The 26,847-nt window shown below is 43.8% G+C and overlaps 1 protein-coding gene across 3 annotated transcripts in view; it reads right to left on the reverse strand.

Moving 5' to 3' along the window:
• Positions 1-26,847, reverse strand: part of POU6F2 (POU class 6 homeobox 2) — a 402,019-nt gene that overhangs the window by 318,100 nt on the left and 57,072 nt on the right. For 2 of the 3 annotated variants that reach the window (XM_056857612.1, XM_056857610.1), the window contains exons 1-2: positions 5,443-5,460; positions 2,348-2,519 (exon numbers count right to left, since the gene is read on the reverse strand). In XM_056857612.1, coding sequence (XP_056713590.1) covers positions 2,348-2,519; positions 5,443-5,460 — 190 coding nt within the window. Of the gene's footprint in view, positions 1-2,347; positions 2,520-5,442; positions 5,461-26,847 lie in introns of those variants that run through there. The other variant, XM_056857609.1, reaches the window with a different exon arrangement.

Consider the following 26,847-nt stretch of genomic DNA (forward strand, 5'->3'; position numbering starts at 1 on the left):
GCAGTTATAGGTATATATAGTCTGAATGCAAAGTACAACATAGATAAGTACCTTAAGAGATCACACTGATGGGGGGGGGGTCTTTTCCTAAAGTATTGTCACTGAAATCCATGGGACTGTTCTTCATTAAAGTCTTCTGAAGAACACCCATGTAAACTGCTTATGCCAAATTCACCAAATACATGCAAACTACGGGCCCAATCTGGCCAAAGTTCAGCCCTTTTAAGTCCCATTGAAATAAACGGGGCAGATGTATCATGTAAGTGCTTAACTCAGCCATTGAAATGTGTGGTATTTAACAGTTCTTAATTGGACGTGTGACTTTATTCACACATTTATTAGCACATGAATACGTCATTTAGAGTAATTTCCTTTGTATATTTTTTTCCTCATAGCCCGGCCTGCTGCAATTTCATTCTATTTGCAATTTTGAAGAACTTTTTTTTTTTATTCTAGCAACAGTTAAACTGAACTGAAGTTTCCCGCTATGAAAACGCGCTCCAACAGGATCATTAGGGACACTTTATTCCACATTATAAAACTTGCTGGGACTGAAACATGCAGTAACACAGACTTGAGTCCCTACAGTTTTATTGTTAAGTTGGAAACAGAAATGTATTTGGAGGTGAAATGTGTTGACTGTTCAACTTTCAAAGCAGGGACATCTTTTTTATTAATCTCTTGCTTTCAAAACACATGAACTTTAAATTGTTTAGCTGTTTTGTCTAAAACAATAGCGTCATCATTTCTGAAAGTATCATTTCTGAAAGTATCACCATTCATTCCCCGGATGAAATGGATTCAGTCAGATAGCAGCCAAACAATCATAGGTGAAATGGAAATCCTGTCTTTCTTGATTTCCCCCCCTCTTTTCAAAACAGATATCTCCAACTTTTACTCAAATGGAAATGACAATCTATAATAGGCATTGTATAATTCAGCTATAATGATCTGGTTGGCTGTGTTATATAATTACATTATTTTTGCGCATTACCTGCCTCTCTAAAACTGATAGGATGCTTCCTTTGATCAATATTGCATGGACCTTTTGCAAAAATCATTTTGCAGCTTCAAGCTGTAGCTGAAATTCAGACATCTGATCATATCTCAGCGGCCTTACAGATTAAAAAAAAATCCAATATTGTTTGTTTTTTAAAGGTATACTCTTCTTCCAAATAAGACATTTCCACCTGGGTGTAAAATGCAAAACACATGCTTTCCAATGTTCTTCTTGCAAAGGCGGATGTGGAAATAATTAAGAGGGGCTCCTTCTGAAAGCAACTGCTTGTAGAATCCAAATGTCACATTGGACTACGCAGGGCTGCTTCAGTAGGGATGTATATCAACATCTATCACTCAAGCACACCCCTGAACATGCTCTGCTCCCTTTTCTGATTAGAGATTACAGTTGCTTGAGATGTCTTACAGGGTGTCACTGGCTTGAATGACAGATGTCAGGGCTGAAGAGCCCCTCGTCTTATTTTCATTTTGGATACGAAACCGATATAAAGGCTACATTTTCATTAGTTATTAATCCAACTGTTTACTCTGTACAGGGTTTAAAACCAGGCATCTTTTCTGGAGCGGGGGGGGGGGATATTTTCTTCCAAACTAAAATGGTAAAATACACCTCTAAGCAGCAAGATGCCTTGTAATTTCCTTTCCCCGCTTTAAATTACATGACAAATAATTCTTCAGTTTAATTAACCTCAAAGGAATTTTTTTCAGAACGTTGCAATTTATAAAGCGTATGAAATGCAAAAGAAAAAGAAAGAAAAAGAAAGCAATCGCTTTGTAAAAGAGCTACGAACCAAAGAAAGAAAATCCATTTGTCAAAAGATGTCTAAGAAAAGTTTTCCACAAACAAATGTTAGGAGATATTTTTCACAAGGGATGCGCGAAGAAAATATGAATCTACAGATGCACGCCCGCAAATGTCAATTTACACAGCCAATTCACACATAACCGAACACACTGAAACAGGAGATGACTTTTCCGAACAATGTGGCAGCACCAAAACTGAACACCCCAAAGACAAAAGATAGCCATCTGTGAGCCACTGATCCAAGAGGAGCATTGATGATGCGCCTGGGACTCTTCTAGAGCTGCTCCAGAGCTATGCACTTTGCCGCTTTCAGCTCAAGTTGACAACGCCGCGCTCTCCATCGAACCAAACTTTTGTCAGTCAAGGAGCGAACAACACTTTCGAGCCGGGCAGCGAAAGCTGGTGTGCGCCTCTTTCCCTCCCCTCAAGAGAAGTTGGCTCTTGCCGAGACAATCGCCCGATCCTGCACCCAAGGCAGAGGCAGCCACACTCCCCGAGCGCAGAATACCTCGACAGACTTACCGAAGAGCTTGCTGGGAGTGTCCTCGATGTCATTTGATTCCACAGGCGCAAGCAGGGGCTCATTCAGCTCGTCGTCTGAAGCAGCTGCCTTGTCCTCACCTCTCAACTCTGCATTCATTTCACTCCGCAGTGACAGCAAGGGCTTACTGACTTGTCCAGCTATCATTGGATCCTAGGGATGGGGGTGGGGGGGAAGATGAGTGAAAGGGGGGGAAAGTGGCAGCTTTGGTGTGCGGATTTGTCTCCCACTCCCCCTTCCCTCTTTCTCCCTCTTGCACACACATACACACACATGCACTCTCTCTCTCCCTCTTTCTCTTATCTGTGGCTGCTCCCGCTGTTATTGCTGGCTGCAGTCAAGTGAAGAGCTATTACAGATCCAATGAGTTTTCCATTACTCCCCACCCTATTAAAGCTCAACTAGCATGTGAACGATTCCGGATGCTTTGGAGGGAAAACTTCAGTAAAAGCGACATACCCGACACGGTTTTAATTGTGGGATGTGCTTCTTTGTGCACGTGTGTGTCTGTGTGTGCATTTTTTGCCCCTCGCTCTCCACTTTAATGTGGAAAGGTAAGGAGAGAGGGGAAATTGCTGTGAGTAAAGTCCAGCAGTGCATTAAAAAAAAAAAGACTCTGAATGCCCTAGAGCTGCTCTCTATAAAGAAAAAATTAAAAGGCATTTTCACGTGTATGGCATTCATCACATCAGAAAGACAACAACAACGTTCACGGCACAGAAGTGTTTTCTGCAACACTACAAAAGCAATAATTTAAAAGTGACCATCTCATCGCATACCATTGAAAGGAAACAATGAAACCTTTTACTCTTTTGTCTTTGGGCTACTAGGATCTCAAAAGTCCACGAACTCGTCACTTACAGGGGAAAACACACACACACATAAAATAGAAAAATGAAACAAACAAAAGACAACACCAGCGAAGGATACTTACAAAATCATTCTCGTGTTGGGGAAATTATATTTCCGTAATAAATAAGCATCTATGCAAAATATGCATAGATTTAAAATGTTTCCTGAATGTCTGAATGTATCTTATCTTCTCGTTCAGAGGGAAAAAAATTTGGGGGGGGGGATCAGATAATGACTTGCAGCTAGAGTCGAGAATTTGCTTTGCCACTAAACCAGCAAGAAACTGAGAGGGGGAAGGGGGGAAGCCAAAAAGAAACAAGTGACCTTGCTGGACTATCTGCCAACTATTTATTGCTAAGTTCATGCCTAAATGGTTCTTATGCGGAGAACAGGTGACCAGCGCGCATGTAGGTTGGCCAGCATGTTCCCTCTGCCCCATCCGCACATTGGTCGATGGTTGCCTATGGGTTTTCCTAATGTATTCATGTCTGAAAAGTGAATTTGATATGACACATGATAATCTATGAAAATGTTAATCAATACAAATAGTTTAAGCTGTCATCAAATGCACTTCTTTAGTCAATACTCATATCGCCGAAAACAATGTCACTGTCACCAGGGTTTAATTTGCACAGCACTTAAATATTGGACTCTGTGCATCAATGCACTCTTCTCCAAATACTGTAGGTAAACACATTTTCTCCCTATTTAAGGCTGATGCACTCAGTGCGCATTTAGTCCAAGCCGAATCCTCCCTTTTGAATACCTTGATAGGTCCACTGGAGGGCAAAATTAATACTTAATTGAATCTCACAGTCATCAAAATAATCAATACTTTTTTATTATTTATTCTTTACAGTCTGTTGACTGTTTCAAACCTCGGAGGGAATGGGGGGTGGGGGGGGAAGGATTCATGGCTTTGAAACACTGTCATTTAACAAGGTAATTTTCAGGGGGACATTAGAGGTTGTGAAACATATAATAAAACAAAAATGGAGGCTTATAATAGGAAGAAAGAAAAGAATTATATTTCTGCCATCTAACAAAACAGGATAAATAAAAAAAGAGAGAAGGAAGTGCAGGGAGAGAGAGAGAGAGAGAGAGAGAGAAAGGAGGGGAAGGGGAGGGAGGGAGACTGGCTTTTGAAGGGTTTTATCATATCAAGAGCAGAGCTGAGCTTTCATAATGCTGACATTTCTCATCCTGACAATCCTAAACAAGTGGAAAGGATGAGATGGGAGATATCATCTTTCATCACATTCCCCAGCTTAAGAACCAACATGACAGCTTCTCTCCCCTTTACGCTGTTAATTACTAAATAAAATACTACTCTCTGTCAGCATTAGATTATTGCAGATAGGAACCACTAACATTACTCCGTGGTTGTTATGTTGTTGTTGTTGTTTTAAAAAAATAATAAAGGCCGGTGATACCTACCTTGAGCTTTCCAGAAAATAAATTGGCCTTCTGCTGGAGTGTTTGAAATGTAATCATTTAAATCAATGAGGCCAATTCAATTCATTTCCCCACGAAATTGGGAGTATTGATGATGGATTAATTAGCATGAATTTGGCGTGTGGCTTTTTGCAGATATTTGGGGTGTTCAGAGCTGGGTGTTCATAAGCTTTGGTTGATTCCCCCCACTTCCTTTTAATAATGCATTTTATAGCAACTACTCAACGATATGCTATGCTCAAGTTATTATTCATCTCATTTGCATCGTACTATTTCTCCAAGGAAAAGGTGAGATCTGCATCATTATCCCATTTTATCCTCCCAACGGTTTTGGGGTCCTGTTAGGGCACAAGACAGTGACTCATCTTAGGCAATATAGGAAGTGTCATAGTTGAGCAGTAACTTGCCCAAGGTCACCCAGCTGGCTTCGTGTGTAGGAGTGGGGAAACAAATCCAGTTCACCAGATTAGCCTCTGCTGCTCATGTGGAGAAGTGGGGAATCAAACCCGGTTCTCCAGATCAGACTCCACCACTCCAAACCACCTCTCTTAACCACTACACCACACTGGCTCATAGGATTACACTGTTAGTTAATGGAATTCTGGATGCCAGCCAACACTCAATCCTAAAGTTTGCACTGACATACCTGTAATATAATGCTTCTGCATTCCATCAGGGAAATCCTGTCCTTTGTGATGGTTTGCTAGCACAGCAAGACTTAGGGCCAGTCTGTTAGACTCATTAAGCAAAATCTATTATTTTGCATTACCTGGGATATAGAGCTCATCTGTTCACATCATAATGGTTCAGAGCCTGAACTGTATATGTACCCAGTTTCAACACTCACAGAGCTGCTCCCACTGAATGGACTGGGATGGCTTTTGGTGAGCGGCAGCAGCTCCAGGGTCTTGAGAATTTGTTGGATTGTGTTGACCATTTCAAAGCACTTCAGCTTATCTAAAACTGACATATTATCAGAGATCCATTAGGAATAACTGGCAAAATTCAGGTAAATGTAATGAATGGTGGATATTATTCATCATGTTCTGGAATGAAAGTTTGTGATAGGTAAAATTTTGCCTTTTGCATACTATGAATTACTGTAGCAGAGACATTCTTTATGTCTTCTATTAGAATAATATTCATATTATCTTTAGTATTATTCAGAGGGTTTCACTCTTGTAGGGTTTGCATCTGTTTTATCTGGCAAAAAGTCGTAAATAAATAAATTATTATTCAGAGGGTTAATGCATTTGAGAGTCTATGTATATTGCTTGAATTATTATTTGGTATGCATTTATACTCAGTTTATCTCACTGAATCTTTTAAATGTAACTCATAGGCCTTTTATACAGGGGCGTTTCCCGTGGTCACCTCCCTGACTGCTTCGGGGCTTCCTTTGGATTATGAGTGCCTTTTCTGCCCATCAGAGGTCGCCTCGCTCTCCTCGTGCATTTTGCCCACATATTCCAGATTCTGGCTAAAACAGCATCTGGAAAAGGCATGCATAATTACAAGGAAGCCCCGAAGCAGTCGGCGGGGGTGACCGTGGGGAAATGACCCTGCATAAAAGGCCATAGTTATATCTACTTATATTAACAGTTAATTTATCTCACTGGATTCTCTGTAGGATACGTAGACTGATTTGTTTATAATCTGATTGTCTCACTGAGAATTGAGATCTGCAAATCTAAACTCATTAAGAAAGAAAGAATGTTAAATCAACTTTTCTAAACCTTGAATTGATATCATTAGGAACCTCCCGCCTCCCCCGCAAAAAAGTTCACAAAACTATTCTCCTGAAAATTTCTGCTATGAGACCACATCTTACATTGGATAAAAACAGCAACAACAACAATGGAACAAATGTAGGCTAGGAGGCAACTTGTAGGTTGTTTCACAGTGACTTCTCTACTGAGTCAATCTGTTTTTTTAAAAAACTGGATCCAAACTACTGAGAATATAATGGAGTTCATAGGTGGTTTCTCCTGCTCCCAGGTAGGGTTGCCAGGTCCCTCTTTGCCACTGGCAGGAGGTTTTTGGGCGGAGTCTGAGGAGGGCGGGGTTTGGGGAGGGACTTCAATGCCATAGAGTCCAATTGCCAAAGCAGCCCTTTTCTCCAGGGGAACTGATCTCTATCAGCTGGAGATCAGTTGTAATAGCAGGAGAGTCCACAGCTCCAAACCACCGCTCTTAACCACTACTCCACACTGGCTCTCCAAGGAGGGACTTCAATGGAGTATAATGTCATAGAGTCCACCTTCCAAAGCAGCCATTTTCTCCAAGAGTCACCTGGAGATCAGACGTAATAGTGGGACACACCCTGGATGTTGGCAACCCTAATCTTGAATGAACTTTTCTTGCCACCAGAGGGGGGGCCATACTCGTTGCAGGAAGTAGGACTCCAAATGTAGAGTGGGACAGGAATAAAAAGCTAAGACAAACACTGCCCAGTAACTGCCTAGAACAGTTTTTAAAAGGTGATATTTCAAGCTCTTCTGAATTTGTAACTATTGATTTTTTTTTAAAGTTGGTCTCTCTTCAGATTTATTTATTTGGGAAAAGAAAACCCTTCTGGAGACTGACTGTGCCTGAACAAATGCTATCAAACAACTGAAGTGGTATCAGCTAGGATGAAACATATGACCATTATGCACCAGTTAATTTATCACACAAATCATTAGCAGGCATTAAATGAACATACTGCTGCTGCCGGGCCCTCAAGGCATCACCAGCAGTGCAAACCCAATTGAAATAAATGAGATTTAAATGGGCACAGCATTTGAAGGTGAGTCTGTCACCCTTTGGCAAGATGGGGAAAGGGTAAAAATCTGCATAGAAAAAACATAGAGATTTTAAAAGCAACAAACACTAACTAAAAGAAAAGGGGTTGAATTTTATATATAGACAAAGGGGGATCTGTGAAGACTAGCAGGGGATGGGAAATGGCATTTTCCTTTCCTTTTGATTCCTCTCCTCTGCCACTACTGGTTCTTCCCCACCTCTCTGCCACTATGGCTCTGACTCTTCTCCCCCTCCATCTCCCATCTCTTCACCTCCAACTGCTACCCATCACCAATGTTTGTGCACAATTTGAGGGAGTGGGTTTTTTAGATGCATTAAGTTGGGGTGGTTGGGTAGAGCCAGTGTGGTGTAGCAGTTAGGAGCAGTGAGTGGACTCTAATCTGGAGAACTGGGTTTGAGTCCCCACTCCACGTGGGAAGCGGAATCTAATCTGGGGAACCAGGTTAGTTTCCCCACTCCTACACATGAAGCCAGCTGGGTGACCTTGGGCTAGTCACAGTTCTTTCTGAACTCTCTCAGCCCCACCTACCTCACAAGGTGTCTGTTGTGGGGAGAGGAAGGGAAGGAGACTGTAAGCTGGTTTGATTCTCCTTACAAGGTACAGAAAGTTGGCATATAAAAGCCAACTCTTCTTCTTCTTACTCACAAAAACCGGATTTGCGGTCAAACGTCTCTTGAATGGTGCCATTGCATTAATTATACTCGTGATTAACAAACACTGTGACTTTTCTAGGATGTGTTCTTTTCAGTTACTCTGTGTGGATTCAAGCAGCGGCCTTGCTGGACTCTGATTACTCTCCCCAGGATAATGCTTGTCTGGAAGAGTCAGCAGTGTAAGGGACTAGTGCATGGACATTGCTGGGTAAAAGGAAAACAGGTGGGAATGTATTTGGCTGTGTTGGCACGTGTCACTTCCCATTTTTTAAAAAAGAAATCAGCCTTCTGCTCTTTAAGAGCTCTGTGAAAGACAGAAATTCCAGAGTTCCAGTAGTGGTTGTCTCTTGCCTTTAAAACCGTATGGGGTCACAGTACACCAGCTATGACTTGATAGCATTTAAAAAAGAGCTTAGTTTGACCACATGCATTCCAAGAATTTATAGGTTCATCTGAAGGGTGGCTTCAAAGGCAGGAAACGGCATCAAAATTGAAAATTGTTAATTTTTTTTTAAGTATAAAATGATAACCACATCATCAAGTCTACCAGTTGGCTGTACTAAGCCATTGACCTAGATGTGTGTTCTACAAGGTATTTGATAATCTTGGTTTAAAATTGAGCATCACCTAAAATAATGACACCTGTCTGTGAAAAGTAAAACAGGGACGTTTCATAATTAAGGATATAAAAAGAAAACAAAACCCGCATCATTCAACTCTCGAGTGTTGCTATTTGTGTCTCCATCTTTCCTCAGCAAAACACTGCAGAGGGGTTGTCTCTTCACTCACTTCCCATTGGCACCTGATGACTTTTATTCTGGTGTTTCTCTGAGTGGGAGAGGAACAAAACTGCTGATGTTTGGTTTAATTTTTTCTTCTTCTCATGAGCCAATCTCCATCAATCAACCATATTCTCCTTCTGTAGCATCTTATGCCAGACTCTGGTGTCTCCAACATTTTTCTTTTCTTAAACCTCCACCCTTTATGGTTCTGTTGAGGGATTTATTTCATCACACCCCTATAACTATGAATTAGTAGTTGTCTGAAACTCTACCAAGGAATCCATTCTTAATTCTATGCTCCAGATCTCCAGAGATAGGTTCCTACTGGAAGATCTGGATCTGTCACGACATTGATTGTAAGCTACATATATTGTGTGTTACTATGGGCATGCATATGTCCTTGATGTGTTGCCACTAGATCTGAGTAGTGATTCAGACACTGACCCCAAGGAGATAGTTTCAGAAGGTAGCCATGCCGGTCTGCTGTACAAGAGCTAGATTTGAGATCAGTAGCACCAACAAGATTTTAAGGGTATGAGTTTACCAGCATCCACCGTAAGAGAAACATTCACTTCTAGCCAACCAGTCAAGCAGCAACCCAATTTAACCCAATGAGGCATTTAACCCAATGGGGGAAAGTAAAGTGCTGCACATGGTGGAAGTGTTGTGAGGACGATAGATCTGCACTCTACCCCTAACAGGGGCACCCTGGAGTAAACCAACAAAGATACCACAGGAGACTGTTAAAGAAGGGTAGTCGTGTGGGTCTACAGTAGACCCGCTCTGAGCCTGGCTTGCCGGGAATGAGGGCGGGATAGAAATGTGAGGAAATAAATAAATAAATAAATAAGAGCTAGATTTTAGTCCAGTAGCATCTTAGAGACCAAGAAGAAGAAGAAAAAGAAGAAGAGCTGGTTTTTATATGCCAATTTTCTCTACCTTTTAAGGAGAATCAAACCGGCTTACAATCTCCTTCCCTTCCTCTCCCCACAACAGTCACCTTGTATGGTAGGTGAGGCTGAGAGAGTTCAAAGAGAACTGTGACTAGCCCAAGGTCAACCAGCTGGCTTCAAGTGGTAAGCTCTTCTTCCCTGGAGGATTTTATGAAGGGGTTAGATGGCCATCTGGAGGTTTTTAAGAAGAGGTTAGATGGCCATGTGTCAGCAATGCTGATTCTATGGCCTTAAACAGATGATGAAAGGGAGGGCATCTTGGCCATCTTCTGGGCATGGAGTAGGAGTCACTGGGGGTGTGGGGGGGAGGTAGTTGTGAATTTCCTGCATTGTGCAGGGGGTTGGACTAGATGACCCTTCCAACCCTATGATTCTATGAGTGGGGAAACCAACCCGGTTCACCACATTAGAGTCCACCGCTCTTAACCACTACACCTCGCTGGCTCTCATTTTTCCGGGTAAAAGAAGATTTTCTGGGTATAAGCTTTTGAGAGCGAAAGCTCTCCTTGTCAGATCTCAAAAGCCTATACCTCCACTATCTTGTTGGCCTCTCAGGTGCTACTGGACTCAAATCTAGCTGTGACCCCAGAATGTATGCAGAAAGTATGCAGATGATTGCTTCATCTAAAGAGTAGCAGATCTCGCACCCCCATGCAAAAAATATCAGACATGCAACCTGATCTTGGGAATTTGGGTAATGTGAGTGAGCAGGCTGAGCCCTCTGTGCAATCTAGTAACCAACTGTCCATGATGGTATGCCCCGCCCAATATGCCACCAGCCTGATCTAGAATCTCTGCCCAATATGCCTGATCTAGAATCTCTGCCCAATATGCCACCAGCCTGATCTAGAAGATAATGTTTTAGTGCAGGGCTTCAAGCCAGAGAACCAATCACTTAAAGCCCTAGATAATCTCCACTGAAGGAGCCCCGTGGCATAGAGTGGTAAGCTGCAGTACTGCAGTAAAAAGGTCTTCTCACAGCCTGAGTTCAATCCTTACGGAAGTTGGTTTCAGGTAGCAGGCTCAAGGTTGACTCATCCTTCCATCCTTCCGAGGTCGGTAAAATGAGTTCCCAGCTTGCTGGGAGTAAAGTGTAGAAGGCAATGGCAAACCACTCGTAAACATAGTCTGCCTAGTAAACGTCAGGATGTGACGTCACCCCATGGGACAGTAATGACCGGGTTCTTGCACAGGGGACTACCTTTACCTTTTCAAATCTCCATTGAGTTGTGGATGTTCAAAAAGTCATTAGGACATGATCCAAAATACCACTCATGATCCAAAATACCACTGTAGCTCATCAGAGCAACTTATCTGTTGCCCCTCAGTGCTGTCCATGGTCCATATTTATTTCAACTCTCTTTCTTCTTCCACTGTTACCCAACTATGCGGGTTACCGCACTTGTATTCCCACCGATGTATTAAGAGTTTGAAAACGTTATATAAAATACTGTTCGCACTTTGTTTGGCCCCTTTAGCTGTGAAGATGTCTTCCAGCCATTCATAAGCCGTGGTATCCAAAAACCCTTTTAAAGCGATGTTTTTTATAACATTTTCAAACTCTTAATTCATCGCTGGGAATACAAAGTGCGGTAATCCCCTATATCTTACCCATTCTCACGGCCAGCTTCTAAGTTGCCCTGATGCCTCTCCTCCGCCTGCCTGCCTTTACCAACTCTCTGTGGACCGTGCCCAGTTCTCATGAGTCCAACCAGCTAAATTGGATACTCAGTAACATATTGTACCTCAGAATGTGTAGGTTTTTTTAAACGGTTTGAAGCACAGCAACCAAAAAATAAATAAAAAGGTCACAGCACAGATATTGCGAGGATAGAAAATATCCTGAGAATAATACACTGGATTTTCTAGGGTGCAAAGACAGGTCAGTGTGACAGTTCCTTGCAGAACTGGTATAGCCGATGGAATTTTCAGACTATTTCTTGATTTTATTTAAAACATTTATCACCTACCTTTCTTACTTATGGAGCTCAAGGCGACTTACAATAAAGATGAAATCCATAAAACAGAATAGAAATCAAAATTTAAAATCACAATTTGGGAGTGCAGGTAACTTAATCCAATGCAGTCCTAAATAAAACCATCCTAACTGCCTCATAAAGATCTCAAGCGAGGGGCCAGGTGCATCTCCCTCGGAACGCTGCTCCATAATGACGGGGCTGCCACTGAAAAGGCCCTCTCTCGTGTACCCACCAAACAAGCTTCTTTATTGATGGGGCAGTCAAGAGGGCCTCACCTTGTGATCTGAATTCCCAGGCAGGGCTAATGTTCAGAATTCATCTAAATGACTATGATATTATTCAGGGTTATCAGAAACTGAATTCCACGATTTGCAAATTGTAGCACCCCAATAGATGGTTTCAGAACAAACACTTGTCGGGGATGCTCTAGGCTGATCCTGCATTGAGCAGGGGGTTGGACTAGATGGCCTGCATGGCCCCTTCCAACTCTGTGATTCTATGAGTTCTATGAGATCAATCTCCTCCTGTTAGCATTATCTTAGAAATAACCCTGACAAGCATCAACTTTTCTGCACTGTATCCTTTTTGGCTGATTCTGATATCTAAGGATCTATGTAGGATGTCACCCTACCACAACATCACACACACACACACGTTTCAACTGCCAACCTCGTTCTTTTCTGCAGAAAACCCGTTATACAACGTTCTCTTCAGTTTTATACTATCCTCCTTTTGCATGATCTTCACACTTGCTTCTAAAATGGGGAACCTTGGAAAGAGAACTTTTAATATTTCTGCCTCAACATTTCCCTCCTTTACTGTGTCAGTTGCTATGACTGGTTTCACCATTATTGTGATCTTTCCTCTGAGGAATTAATACTTAACTGTCATCACTTCCCACTTTGATTACTGCACGCTGAAATTTTTTTAGGGCCTTCCAAAACCACCAGTTTCTAACCTCGAGGGGATTTCTACCTCAACTGCCAAGCTAATTCCTCTTACTGCAGAGAGCTGTATTATCCTTGCTTTTTCCACTCAATTCCTTGTCAGCCTCACCAGCTTTTTATTCCTCTCAGCATTCATTTAAAAAAAAATACACTAACATCTTTTTTTTTAAAAATCCCCTAACACCCCAACTCTCTTTGGGCTGTGTCACATTTTGCCTTCAAATACCACATTAAGAACTTTCAATTCTCTTCATCTTAGTATTTACGCTCCCTCGTATTGTGCAAATTCTAGGCACGCTGAAAAAGCATACTTATTTTAATAGCATCATAACTACTACCCAACTGCATTTCTGTCTGCCTTCTTCAAAGAAAAGGCTATATGTAGTGGTTAGAGTGTCAGAATAGGATCTGGGAGATCCAGGTTCGAATCCCCACTGTGCCATGGAAGTTTGCTGTCCCTTGGGGCAGTCACACATTCTCAGACTAACTTACCCTACAGGATTGTTGTAAGGATAAAAAGGAGGAGATGGGAATGCTGTAAACTGCTTTAATTCCCAGTTGGGGAGAATGGCAGGGTATAAACGAAGCAAATAAATCAATAAATAAGACTACTTCTCAACTGTTTAGAACAGGGGTCAGCAACCTGGTATAATTAAAGAGCCAAACTACATCAAAATTCAGAGCAAGAGATCAACAAAGAACTGGCTTAGGAAAGTCGATTTGCATAACTGAAAGTAGGCACTTTAATTTTACTGACAATTGTCATGTCGCTTGATAATCTGTAAAGTTCATGCTGCCCACAAACTGGTGGTTGTGTATCCTTTGTTAAGAAGTGGCTCACACAACATCTCACGATAACCACTAAATATAAACAGGAGAGCCCTTTGTGATTGTCAGGCAGGTCCAACCCTGAGAGCTGCGAAGGCAGAGGTTAGTGCTGCTCTGTGCCCTATGGCCATTCCATAGGGCGAAAAAACAACACATGCCCCTCTGCCAGGCACAGATGGCACAGCAAGCAGTCCATAGCAACCCCGTCAGCACCCGCCAATGGGGCAGCAGTGCCCCTCTGGGTGGAACAATTGCCCACCAATCCCAGCAACCTGACAACCCTAGTGGGCAGTGATCCACTCAGAGGGGCACTGCTGCCCCATTGGCAATTGCCCGCCAATCCACTGGGCTCCTCGGAGTGGCAATCGCACGACACAAGCGCGCCACTTCCAGGTTTATCCCCAGAAGCGCCACCTTGGAACAGGATGCTTTAGTACTCCAACCCCCCAAACGATAGTGTTTTTAAAATTTATTATTCAGATTTATAGCCCACCCTAATTCCCAGCCAAGACTGGGCTCAGGGTGGGTAACAATCTTTAAAATATATAAAATCGTAGAACAATAATTTAAAACCTTATATTAAAACCATAAACCAGATGGCCAGTGTAACTGGGTCATGGCAGGTCAACCCCACACAGATGTTAAGAGTGGGGGAGGAAGGATGGGGAGGTTTTGGGGGGGGTTGAGTACTAAAGTGTCCTGTTGTGATGCAGCGCTCCTGGGGGTAAACTCGGAAGTGATGTGATCGCGTCACACGCAAGATCATCACGGCAGCCCCACCCCAAAAACCTCCCGCTAGTAGAGAGGAGGAACCTGGCAACCCTACTGCCCACTGATCCAGCCACTGCCCCTTTATTGAACAGCAAATGGTGAGGAGATTGGATGAATCCAGTTCCCAACTCTGGTAATGGCTCCTGTGTCTTTGCAAGCCATTCCCAGGCTGAACTCTCCCCAGCACAGCATACATATGAGTGGGGCGGACTTGCCAGACAGACGGCCGCTCGAGGCAGGAGGCTCGAGGAGCCGATCTGGAACTGGCGGCTGGGCAGACTGGCAGGAACTGCCCAGGTCATGCTCTATGATAAACAGAAACAGGTGCAGCGATGGCAAACAGCACAGAGGCTGCGCCGGCTACAGCCATGCCTGTGGGGCCTCACCAGGGTCAGCAGCTCCACCCCTGGGGGGAGTGTCCCAGGGAGCCCCCCCGAGGCACATGCTGCAGCCATCCAAATGGCCCCTGCTGATCCTGTGAGGAAGTACTCTGCAAGTGCAGCTGCTGCTGCACAGTACCGTTGGCTCCCTGTACGCTCCCGCCCCCAGCACTGTTAGTTCATAGAGGAGAGGGTATTCATGGTTACTAGTAAAAATGGATATTAGTCATGATGCATAACTCTTCTCTCCAGGATCAGATGAGCATGCCTATTATATTAGGTGCTTTGGAACACAGGCAGGACAGTGCTGCTGCAGTCATGTTGTTTGTGGGCTTCCTAGAGGCACCTGGTTGGCCACTCTCCTCCTGTTAGCATTATCTTAGAAATAACCCTAACAAGCATCAATGTTTCTGCACTGTATCCTTTTTGGCTGATTCTGATAGCCAAGGATCTTTGTAGGATGTCACCCTACCACAATATCACACACACACACGTTTCAACTACCAGCCTCGTTCTTTTCTGCAGAAAACCTGTTATACAACATTCTCTTCAGTTCTATACTATCCTCCTTATGCATGATCTTCACACTTGCGTCTAAAATGGGGAATCTTGGAAAAAGAACTTTGAATATTTCTGTGTGTAAAGGCTGCTGGACTTGAGGGGCCTTGGTCTGATCCAGCATGGCCTTTCTTATGTTCTTATGTAAGTGTACATGCATAACTCTGTGCATGGATTGCACTTGAGTTACTGGCAGCTGTTCACTGCTATAATTTTTCTTTCTTTAAAGCAAGTCTCAGAAGACTTTCTATCCCATAAAATATTTGCCTACCATTCCCTTCACATGCTGGTTATTCTAGCATCCATCCCACCTACCCCTCCAAGTTCGGGTTTTTCTTTTTTTAAAATATGCATATTTGGTTCTACACTATGCCGCATTTAGTTCTGGAGCCACAGGTTGCAGAAAGTTGCTTTAGAAGTTATAAAATCAATTGTGCTAAATCTGAAAATTAATGCTTATGTCCTCTGACACATCCATGAAAAAAAACCTTTACATCCCAGGTGCTTAGGGAAATAACTTATTCTTTGTGGTTTCTTTCAAGAACGCTGCAGCTGAAGGAATCCTGCTTGATAACAGTTATTGTTCAATTTGAAATTATTTCCAGTAAACCTTCAAAGTTATGAATGAAACTGACCAATTCACCTATAGCTATCCAGCTATCCACCAGTATCCCGCTAACGTCATCTGTGTCTCTCCAGTCTCTCGTGAGAGTCAGCATGGTGTAGTGGTTAAGAGCAGTGAACTCTAATCTGGAGAACCAGGCTTGATTCCCCACTCTTCCACATGAAGCCTGCTGGGTGACCTCGGGCCAGTCACTGTTCTCTCCCGACTCTCTCTGTACTACCTTTCTCACAAGGTGTCTGTTGTGGGGAGAGGAAGGGAAGGAAATTGTAAGCCGCTTTGAGATTCCTTAAGGCAGAGAAAATTGGGGTCTAAAAACCGACTCTTTTTCTTCTTAATTTGTGAAGGAAGCCCTTTGACTTTCTCAAGCTTGTTAGAGATAGGCTCTGTCATATTGAGCCATGATTAGAAAGCAGAAAATAACAAACATGCAAATAAGGACAATGCGCCAAGCCACACATGTAAAGAAGCATGTAGAAGACCTTTAAGACAACATTTGTTTGTCTTATGGATTAGGAACACAACACCACAGCCTGACAGCTGATGACAAACACATAGGTCACTTATGCAGGGGAAGTTTGTGTTTGGTTTCCCCTTTCCCCTTTTCCCTATTGGGATGAATGGGATCCTGTATGCATCTCCAGAGCAAAACGTCCCGTGCCTGAATGGAATCGTCTTGGATTACCCAGTCCTCCTCCCAGCCCCTCCTAATGGAACAGAAGACAGCCACAGTAAGACCCCTTTGGGGGCTTTAATCTATAATTTTTCTCCTGTGTGTGTGTGGGGGGGGGGAAGCAGAGTCTGTGTGTGTGTGGGGAGGGAGCAGTTTCTGTGGGTGGGGGGGGAAGCCAAAGGGGGCTTTTGCTGGTTCTGCCTGGAGTGTGTGTTCCCCCTCGAGTCTCTCCCTGGTTTGAGGGGGGGTTTCAGTTGTGTGTCTTCAGGTTTTCCCTCATTCATAAGAGCGGTTAGGTCTATTTGGATGCTTGCTCAAAACTGGTTTTCAAATGGTGACTTAAAGAATGCATTTGGAGTCCCATGCAAAAGGGGAAATTCCACCCCTCCTGCTCATTATGCATAGCTAGCTGCCTCTGTCCCTTTCCATGGTTTGCAAACTCCCAGGTGTCAGGTGTTGCTTTGCACAGTTGCAAAGGTGTTGCTGTCGTGTTGCTTTGCAGTTGTGTTGCAATGCTTTGAAAACTTCTCAGCTGTTTGTCGGGGCTGGGAGCTTTGTGTGTGGGCGGCAAGCTCTGCTCAGAGATGCACATTAAGGGTGGGGGGACCCCTTTCAGGGCCCATATCTCAGCCCCCCCTGACCCAATCTTTACAAAACTTGGGGGGTCTTTCAAGAAATGTCCTTTGAAGCTCTGCTGAAAGTCTGGGACCTCTACCCCCAAAAATGCCCCCCGAGCCACGGAAAGGCGCGGTTGTGTTTTTAATGGCTTTATTCGGCCGAATTTTTTTCCCGAACTTTGAATTCCCACTGAATTGCAAGGACCCGAAGCGGGGGAGTTCGGACTTCGGCATATCCCGAATCTAAACAGGCCGAATTCAGCCGAATCCGAACTATACCGAATTTTTTTTAATTGAACAGCCCTAGGCGGATCAGCTCTTAAAGGGACTGCTCCCTGTCTGTGCAGGTGCTTTTGCAAAGCTGGGTATTCCTCCCCTTCTTTCTTCAACAGCTCCCTGCACATTCCATGAAGGTCTCACTCCCTCTTTTGAGCTTCGCTTTGAGGGAAGGGGTTGATGGGAGGGACAGACATGTGGGAGGGAGAAGCCAGAATGGGCGTTGGTAGAGAAACCCCAAAGTTAGGGCTATGTATGGAAATGGCAGGGATTTCCCTCGCTCTTGCCTCGAAGCAGAATTTAAATTTGTTTTAAAACAGCATTCTAGAACTGTGGGGGAAAGAACGAGGTGGGAGTGAAGTGACTTCTGAAGGTTGGTAAAATCATGAATAATGCAAAGGAAGCCTCGAAGCAGCCCTCTCTCTCTCTCTCATGAGCACAGCCAGAGGCCAGGGGCGGGGGGCGGGTGCATGTGACTTCTTTGCCAGCCGCCAGGGAGCATGGGGTGTGCCAGGAAGTCCTTGGAATTGATTAAACTACAGGATACCTGCACATCACTTTCTTTCTCTCTCTCTCTCTCTTTTCCTCCCTCAGAACACCAGCTGCTGGGGACAAAGAAAAGGGGACTGCCATTGTTTTCATGACCCGCTTCAAAGCTTCTCAGAGGCAGTGAGCTGGTAGAAGCTGTGGTTGGAAACAGAATACACTCAATGGAGGCAAATGACTTCTGAGTGGGCCACAAAGTGTGTACGCAGCTGGGCCAAGTTCTGAGCTGCAAACACCAAACCGTTCATTTGACCCCTCCACATCAGCAGCTGCCACAAAACACACGTTTCACAGAAGGCAAACAAATTATTATCTCTCCCTAAAACCAATTCCAATCAAATGACCACCGTAAACTAATAACCCAACCAGAATCACTGTCAAATCAATGTGGCAGGATGGCCAGCCTGCCTCCAGGATCTGCCTCCAGCACCACCTCCCTTCTACTTAACAGCTTGGAGTCAGCACACCTGAAGGACCGCCTACTCCCATATGAACCTCCCTAGCCACTCTAGTCATCTTCAGAGATTCTGCTTTGGGAGGCCCTGCCATTAAGGCTAGATGGGTCGCAGACCAAGAAAAAGCCTTCTGGATCATGGCTCTGAAACTTTGGAACTCCCTCCCTTGGGAGATCCATCTGCCTCCCTTTACTGTTGCCTTCTGCCAGAGAGTGAAGACTTTGGGGAGGGCGTTTCCTCACTAGGGTCATTTATGCATGGGAGTTTTACCTGAGGTTCGTTGCTGGCTGGTCCCACACTTTCCTGTTGGGAATCTATGCACCGGCAGTCTCCAAGCTCAAATCAAGTCCCCGCCCCTTTAAATGCTGCTTTGTAATTGGCTTACTTGTAGTGCTTTCTGTGAGAGAAAATTTCCCCTCAACCCAATTACCACATTAAAAAGCATTTTAAGAACAGCAACATAAAAAACAGAGCAATCTGAAAGGAAGGGAGGGGGAGAAATCCAAGCCTCGGTTTTAAAAAGATTTTCTTCTGCTCAGAAAGAGCTCTAGGGTTGCCAAGTGCCCAGTGGTGATGGGCAAAACCCCGCCAATCCACCCGACTATCCGCCAACAAGCTGAGGATTGGTAAATGTGCATGCATGCCTGCACACCGCGGCACGTTACTTCTTGTTTACACCCAGAAGCACCCCATTACAATGGGCCTTTCACCATTCAAACTCCCAGTTTGAGTGATAAAAGGCCCCTTGCAATGCGGCAGTTCCGGGTGTAAACCAGAAATGATGTGATTGCATCGGCGAGGCTGTGCGCACACAATCCGTGCCTCAGCTCCGCCCCCAAAAACCTCCCACCAGAGGAGAGGGGGAACCTGGCAACCCTAAAGAACTCCCAGGAAGTATTTCAATCTCTGGAGATGCTGCTTTGTAACTGGCTGTGAGCAAAACTAAGCTTGCGTGCCCAGCACTTTGCCTTATGCATAGGGATTTCACCTGGGCTTTGCTCAGGGAAGATGAAACAGTGGGGTTAACAGAGGGATGTGAAGACGCGGACATTGCAAGGGCTGGCAGCGAGGTAATCTCTAATGGACAGAAAACTCATACATAACACCACAGAACAACCGAGACAGACCAAGGCCAAACTTGAGTGAAAGTACACATGCATAAAGGACCTACGTCTTATTAGCCTTTGTCCTGTTTGTATGTTTGCTATGTTTGTGTGTTTATCTTTATTTAATTGCTCTAAATATTTTTTTTTGTGTGCGCATGTTATGTGCTGCCAAATCGCTTCCAACGTATGGCAAACCCATGAATTAATGTCCTCCACAATGACCTATTGTTAATGGCCTATTGTTAATGACCTATTGTTAATGGCCTTGCTCAGGTCTTGCAAACTGAGGGCCGAGGCTTCCTTGGTTGAGTCAATCCATCTCATGTTGGGTCTTCCTCTTTTCCTGCTGCCTTTCACTTTTCCTCGCATTATTGTCTGTTCCAGGGACTCTTGTCTTTTCATAATGTGACCAAAGTACGATAGCCTCAGTTTTAGTCATTTTAGCTTCTAGGGAGAGTTTTAAATTGTTCTATACATTCTAATTGTTCTAAAATATTTTTATATACGTACATGCAAAATTCCTGTGAGATGGAGGCTGTAATAGGAAGGAGAAATGGGTGAGAATGACCTAAAAGCTGGCTGGATCAGACCTGTTGAGCTGCGGAGGGTTACACTTCATTGTCTTTAGGTATCGGCAAGCGCTGAGAAATGCATGAAGAGCAACCGCTGAGGGGTGGATGCATTTATCTTTTAGTAAAGTTAAAACGTGCATTTGGATGCTATTGGATTTTGCCTTTGGAAAGGTACACTGGCTTTATTTATTTATTTACAGCATTTGTAGCCTGCCTTTCTCCAAAGACAGAGAGAGAGAGAGAGAGAGAGAGAGAGAGAGAATTTTGTTATATAATGAACAACGTATATAATGATCTTACCTCCAGAAAGATGAGGATTTCCTCAAAGGAGAGGGTTTTTCTGTGAACTGCCAACCACCAATTCTTCCATCATCTCAGAAACAGGTTCAAAGCCAGTTTCGTCCAACTCCTCTCATACCAACCAAAGATCTCAGAGAGGGAACCATATGCTGTGGTCAGAAGTATCAGAAAAGAAGAAAAATAAAAAATGATGCACCCCAATCTTTTTTTTAAAGGAAATCACAAAACCCCACCATGTTTCAAGCAAAAGGCTCTCCTCTAGGTATATGGATTGTATACAAACTTAAACATCATAACTTGATATAATAGATTTTGGCTTTCGCTTGAATCACCTTGGGATTTGAGCATTTCCAAATAATAATAATAAGAAGAGTTGGTTTTTATAGCCCGATTTTCTCTACCTTTAAGGAGTCCCAGTCATCTTCCACTCCCCATAACAGACACCTTGTGAGGTAGGTGAGGCTGAGACAGTTCTGAGAGAACTATGACTAGCCCAAGGTCACCAAGCAGGCTTCATGTTGAAAAGTGGGAAACAAACCCAGTTCACCCGATTAGAGTCCGCCGCTCATGTGGAGGACTGAGGAAGCAAACCCGGTTCTCCAGATTAGAGTCTGCAGCTCTTAACCACTACGCCACGCTGGCATTTCTAATAAATATTTGCTTGCGTCATTTTGGATTGTTCTCTTTTTTTGGTGCAACATTCCTATACTTATTCCTAAATTTGTCCCAATACTTATAGCGATAGTTCCTTTTATGAGTTATAGAAGTGGCATGGGGAAGACCCTGCCATGTGGTAACATTTTTTATATGGAAGCCATGTGCTGTGACCATTGAATAAAATGGCCTCTACTCTCATATGGAAAAGCCCAATATTATTATATTTAGGCATGCTATCTTGGGATTCCTTAGAACATGGACCCCTGCTCCAGAATGTTCTCACCGAGCCAATTTGTGGACTTGTTCTGTTTTCTTTAAGGGAGATGGTTTTCACATATCAAAAAACTACTCAAAGAGCTCTTCTCTTGGTTCACTTTCAGTCTGATTTTGTCATGTGTCAAAGAGCCTTTTAATATGTGCAGAGCAAACAGCACATGGCTGCAAGCAGCTGTGACATGGAAATCACTGATCATTTTGGAGTTAATTACATGAAGCAGATCACCCATTGACAATGAGGGAATATTTTAGGCCCACTGCATGCTAAGAAAGAAAAAGTTCGAATTTTCTCTAGTTGGTTCTTGTTATCCAGTCTTGCTCCAGGAAAAGAGCCATCAACAAAATTTTAATGAGGAAACCAATTGGGGATCTCATCAAAACAAAAATAGCCGTATTTTTTTCTGCATATTTACAAAAACGGGTGAATTACAGAACGATTCAACTTTACCCTTCAAGAGTAACTAGCACAAACTCTCCTTAGATAACTTAATCCTTTGATTTTCATGAAACAGCAAAGCAATTCAGCCCCTGTTATGTCCCTTGCTTTGATAACGTCCTGTTTTGGTTTGAAAATCACCGGTCATTTTGCTATCTATATTAACAAAGCACGATCCCATCCAAGACTCAGCATCTAATTTGTGCATGCTGAAGAATAACAATCTGGGAGAACGGTTCTGATCTTCCTTGCCGCGAAAGCAAGTAGCAACATTTTCAGTGTTGCGGGGAGGAGTGCAGGATTGCACTTAATGGCGTTGGACTAGCTCTCTGTTGTTTTAATACAGGTTCCTATCAAGTTCCATAAAAGCAAACATCAGACATACAGACATTTGAGAATCCCACTGACGACGGAGCATACAAATGCACGACCCTCACTGTACACAGTAATAGCCTTTCATTCAAAAGAGGGAAGAATCCTTCAGGCACTTTTATCAGAAGAACAGAAGTTAGCACACTTTGGTCAGCCACTGGTTCGCCCACTAGCTGGCTGCTAGGCATTGCTCAGGTCATTTGCATTGTATTCAAGACTAACACATCTGCAAAAGGGTTTTGGAAACAACGCACACTTTGACACTCAAGAAATCCTCCAACATGATCTGTTTTATCTCTGCAAAGATATCAGCAATGCTCAGAGCCACCACTGACACATGTCTTTTAAATGGCTACTTACTTTTACACTGCCCATTTACAATGCAATCCTAAATAGAGTTAACACATACAGGGCCGTCATAAATCAGCTGTGACTTGATGGCGGAAAAAAACCCCAAAACAAGCCTGAATATTCCTGACCTGGATAGCCCAGTCCATCCCAGCCTTCAAAGCTCATGGCCCAGGCGTGGAGGTAGGGTTGCCAGGTCCCTCTTCGCCACCAGCAGGAGGTTTTGGGGCGGAGCCTGAGGAGGGAGAGGTTTGGAGAGTCCAATTTGCCAGAGTCCAATTGCCAAAGCGGCCATTTTCTCCAGGTGAACTGATCTCTACCAGCTGGAGATCAATTGGAATAGCAGGAGATCTCCAGCTAGTACCTGGAGGTTGGCAACCCTATGTGGAGGCCTTCCTGGCTTCCTCTGCCAGCCCCTACCAGAAAACCCCAGCCCCACTTACCTGTTGGGGGGGGCAAGAGCAGTCGCCCACAGGACCCACAGTCCAGGAGGGTACCGGCCCCCTCACCACCTCAATGGAAGGTGCAGCGACAGAACCCTCCTCCCCAAGGCCAGCAGCTCTGCAAAAGCACTGGCTGCCAAGCAGGGAGGAGAAGCTGCCGACTGCCTACACCTGGGAGGCCAGGTCTCAGGTGGAGGGACTAAGGGAAGGCCAGCAGAGCTGGGGAAGATGGCTCAGGAAGAGCCCTGGGAGAGCCAGATCCAGGCTCAGACAACCATAGGTTAATACAGGCACAGGGGGAAAGGTAAGCACCTGGGAGAAAGGAGTGGGGGCTGGGATAGAAGGGGAAGGATAAAAGGCAGCAGACCGAGCCATGCCAGGGAGGCGAGGGGACTGAAGGCTGATCCTGAGTAAGAAAGATAAGCAGATGTCCTGGGCAGCCTGAGACAGGAGAGATATTGTTTATTATGCCTCCGATAATAAACAATAGCCTGTTTAAAAATATTGTTTTCTTCTATATCCTGGTATTACGGTAAAGCGCTCCAACGCTGGGAAACATAAGACTGGCTGTAAGGATCCCCAATAGGGTTGCCAGACCCAGACTAGCAACTAGCAGGCCACCGAGCTGGGGCGTAGACATGGGGAGGTGGCTGTCAGCCGTGGCATGATGCCAGTTCCTAAAGCCTCCAGAACTGACTCCAGCATAGAATTTCCGATGATTCGAAGGGAGGTGTGACATCACTTCTGGGGTTTCCCTGGAAGTGATGTCATGCCATCACTGATGGCATTTCTCCGCCCCCCCTCTTGCTGGCCGCTGGAGTGCCAGTGGGCATACGGCAACCCTAATCCCAACCTAGGTTTTTAACCCGAAGCCAGGCCCGCCTGTCCCCGGCACTGCTGCAGTGTCAGTGGGTGCCCCTGCCCTGTTGCCCAGAATTGCCCTTGCAGCGGAACTTGGAAAACACCACCAAGATCCAGGAGGTGAAAGCAACAGTATTGTAGGCAGTAGCCTAATGGTTTTTCTTAAGCAGACCCCAATCTGATTGGGTTGCACATATGCATCTTTTATTCTTCAAAATAATGGATTTCCCTGGGGGTCAACAGAGTTGGACACCTCTTTCCTGCTTACCCAGAGCAGGACCTTCTAGCTTGAAGCCTTAGTAACAGAGACCCCTCCGTCTGCTACTGAAGCTAATATTAATAGGATCTGTCTGTTAGTTGTGAAATCAAGGCAGTGGGCAATTACATCAAAACAACACCTTCTGGACAGCTGACATCAAACCTTCAGTTTAAAGATTGCAAATCAATAAATTATATTGTAGCCATTGACAACAGCTTTACTCGTCTGGTATCCAGTTTATTGCGAGAACAGCCACAGCAGCCTTGGAAACGACTCTGCTTTAATTTTGAGCCCTTCCTGCCACACTGAAGGCCTGCTAGGGCCAGACCCTGTTTCCATTCAGGCCTTTGTTAAGATCTTATTCTTCTATTGAGCTGCTAACTAAGACTTCCTAGTAGATAGGCGCCAAGGCTGATTTTATATCTTCATTGTTGGTGTTTTAAATTAATTCTTATTGGTTGTTTTATACATTCGTATAATTAGTATTAGCACTGTTGTAATTAGTGAGGCACCTTCAGGGCCTTTGGGGGGTCAAGACATGGTTTCAGTTGAAAAATCAATAGTTTTCTGGCTGGTTGCCAATCTCCAGGTGGAGCCTGGAGATCTCCCAGAATCACACCTGATCTCCAGAAGACAGTTCCTCTGGGGAAAGTACTGGACAAACCAACATCAAAACATTGATAAAATTTTGCACCAACAAGAATGTAGATTTATTTATTTATTTAACACGTTAGTGCCTAATGGCTTCAATACAAGTTTTGATTTGTCCAGTTTTTTGTAAAAGAGTCATAGGAATATTTATACTAATTATTTGTAACCAACTATTTATGATGAACTGTGGAACTGTTGTTATGGATATGTTCCTTTTAGTGTTTGTATCAGAAAATCAGGCAAGTACTTGAGATTGGTTTCCAGCTGTAGAATATTAGATGCGCTCTCTTTAAATTCAGAAATCACAGTTAGATGATTAGATGACGCAGATTTGCCATCCAGGTTTACAGGAAGGCTATGTGCCTGCAATTTGGGTATGTAATATTCTCTTATTGTATGGATTATTTATGCATTGTAACTCCTAATGTTATTATGTAATATTTATGAGCACATGCACTTTTTGCAGAACATACGTTCTGATTGATTAGCTTCTGGGGACTGCCAATGATGAAAAAGCAGTTTGCAAAATAGGACATTTACCGGAGACCTATTTTGGCTTTCACCTATGCAGCTTACAGGACCTAGAGTCTTATGCACCTTTAAGGACCTAGAGTCTCATGGACGAGTTGATGCATCTCCAAACGGATCCTACACATGTATTGCATGTTATTGCATCAATTGTATTTTGTACAGATTAATGTGTGTGTACTTTGTATTTTGAATATATTCTTAACAGCATAATTCTTGTCTGTAATTTGTTTTCTTGCCATAAGTGCTTGAGATTTCCAGTAGCTTTTGCTTGGGGCACTAGATCCAATTTTGATTGCCAAAACCTCCAGGTGGTAGCTGGAGATCTCCCGTTATTACAACTGATCTCCAGGTGATAGACATCAGTTCCCCTGAAGAAAATGGCCGCTTTGGCAATTGGACTCAATGACATTGAAGTCCCTCCCCTCCCCAAACCCCACCCTCCTCAGGCTCCACCCCCCAAATCTCCATGGATTACCCAACCTGGAGGTGGCAACCCTACTCTACCCCCAAATCCCCAGGAATTTCCCACCCTGGAGTTGGTAACCCTATTGGACCATCTTTTATGTATCTAAGCTCAAGCATTCTTTTGAGTTACAGAAAACTCATATTTGGGAAAATTGAAAAGGCACTTAGCTCTCAGTCGTAGGAGGACACCATTTTAATTATTTGTTCAGATATGTTTGTTGTTAAGCAGTGGCCTAAGAACAAATTTTTATAACTTTGATCAAATAAAATGTGTAACATTGACCAGAGGATAGTTATAGATTTCTGTAATAGCTTGAGTACACGCATCACAGCCAACAGAAACTTAGGGGGTTACCGCACTTGTATTCCCAGCAATGTATTAAGAGTTTGAAAATGTTATAAAAAATACTGTTTGCACTTTCTATGTATTCCCACCGATGTATTAAGAGTTTGAAAACGTTATAAAAAATACTGTTCACACTTTTTTGGCCCCTTTAGCTGAGAAGACGTCTTCCAACCATTTATAAGCCGTGGTATCCAAAAACCCTTTTAAAGTGATGTTTTTTACAACATTTTCAAACTCTTAATACATCTCTGGGAATACAAAGTGCGGCAACCCCCTTACATTGGCTTGGATGGGAAAATTTCCACTATGAAAGAGGAAGGATTGTTTTTGTCAATTCTTTCCCACTGCATATCTCCAACCCCCTCCTCATGCTGTTGTTGGGAGGGGGTCCCCGGTTCCCTAGAAGCAACATCTCAGCGACCATTTGCCCAAATCCTGGGGCGAGGGGCTGTGGCTCAGTGATAGAGCATCTGCTTGGCATGCAGAAGGTCCCAGGTTCAATCCCCTGCATCTCCAGTTAAAGGAACTAGGCAAGTAGGTGATGTGAAAGACCTCTACCTGGAGAGCCGCTGCCAGTCTGAGTAGACAATACTGACCTTGATGGACCAAGGGTCTGGTTCAGTATAAGGCAGCTTCATGTGTGTTCATTTTAGGTGATATCAAAGAGGCTAATCTGGTGAACTGGATTTGTTTCCCCTCTCCTAC

Source organism: Euleptes europaea, chromosome 11 (genome assembly GCF_029931775.1).
Source record: "Euleptes europaea isolate rEulEur1 chromosome 11, rEulEur1.hap1, whole genome shotgun sequence".
NCBI classification, from domain to species: Eukaryota; Metazoa; Chordata; class Lepidosauria; order Squamata; family Sphaerodactylidae; genus Euleptes; species Euleptes europaea.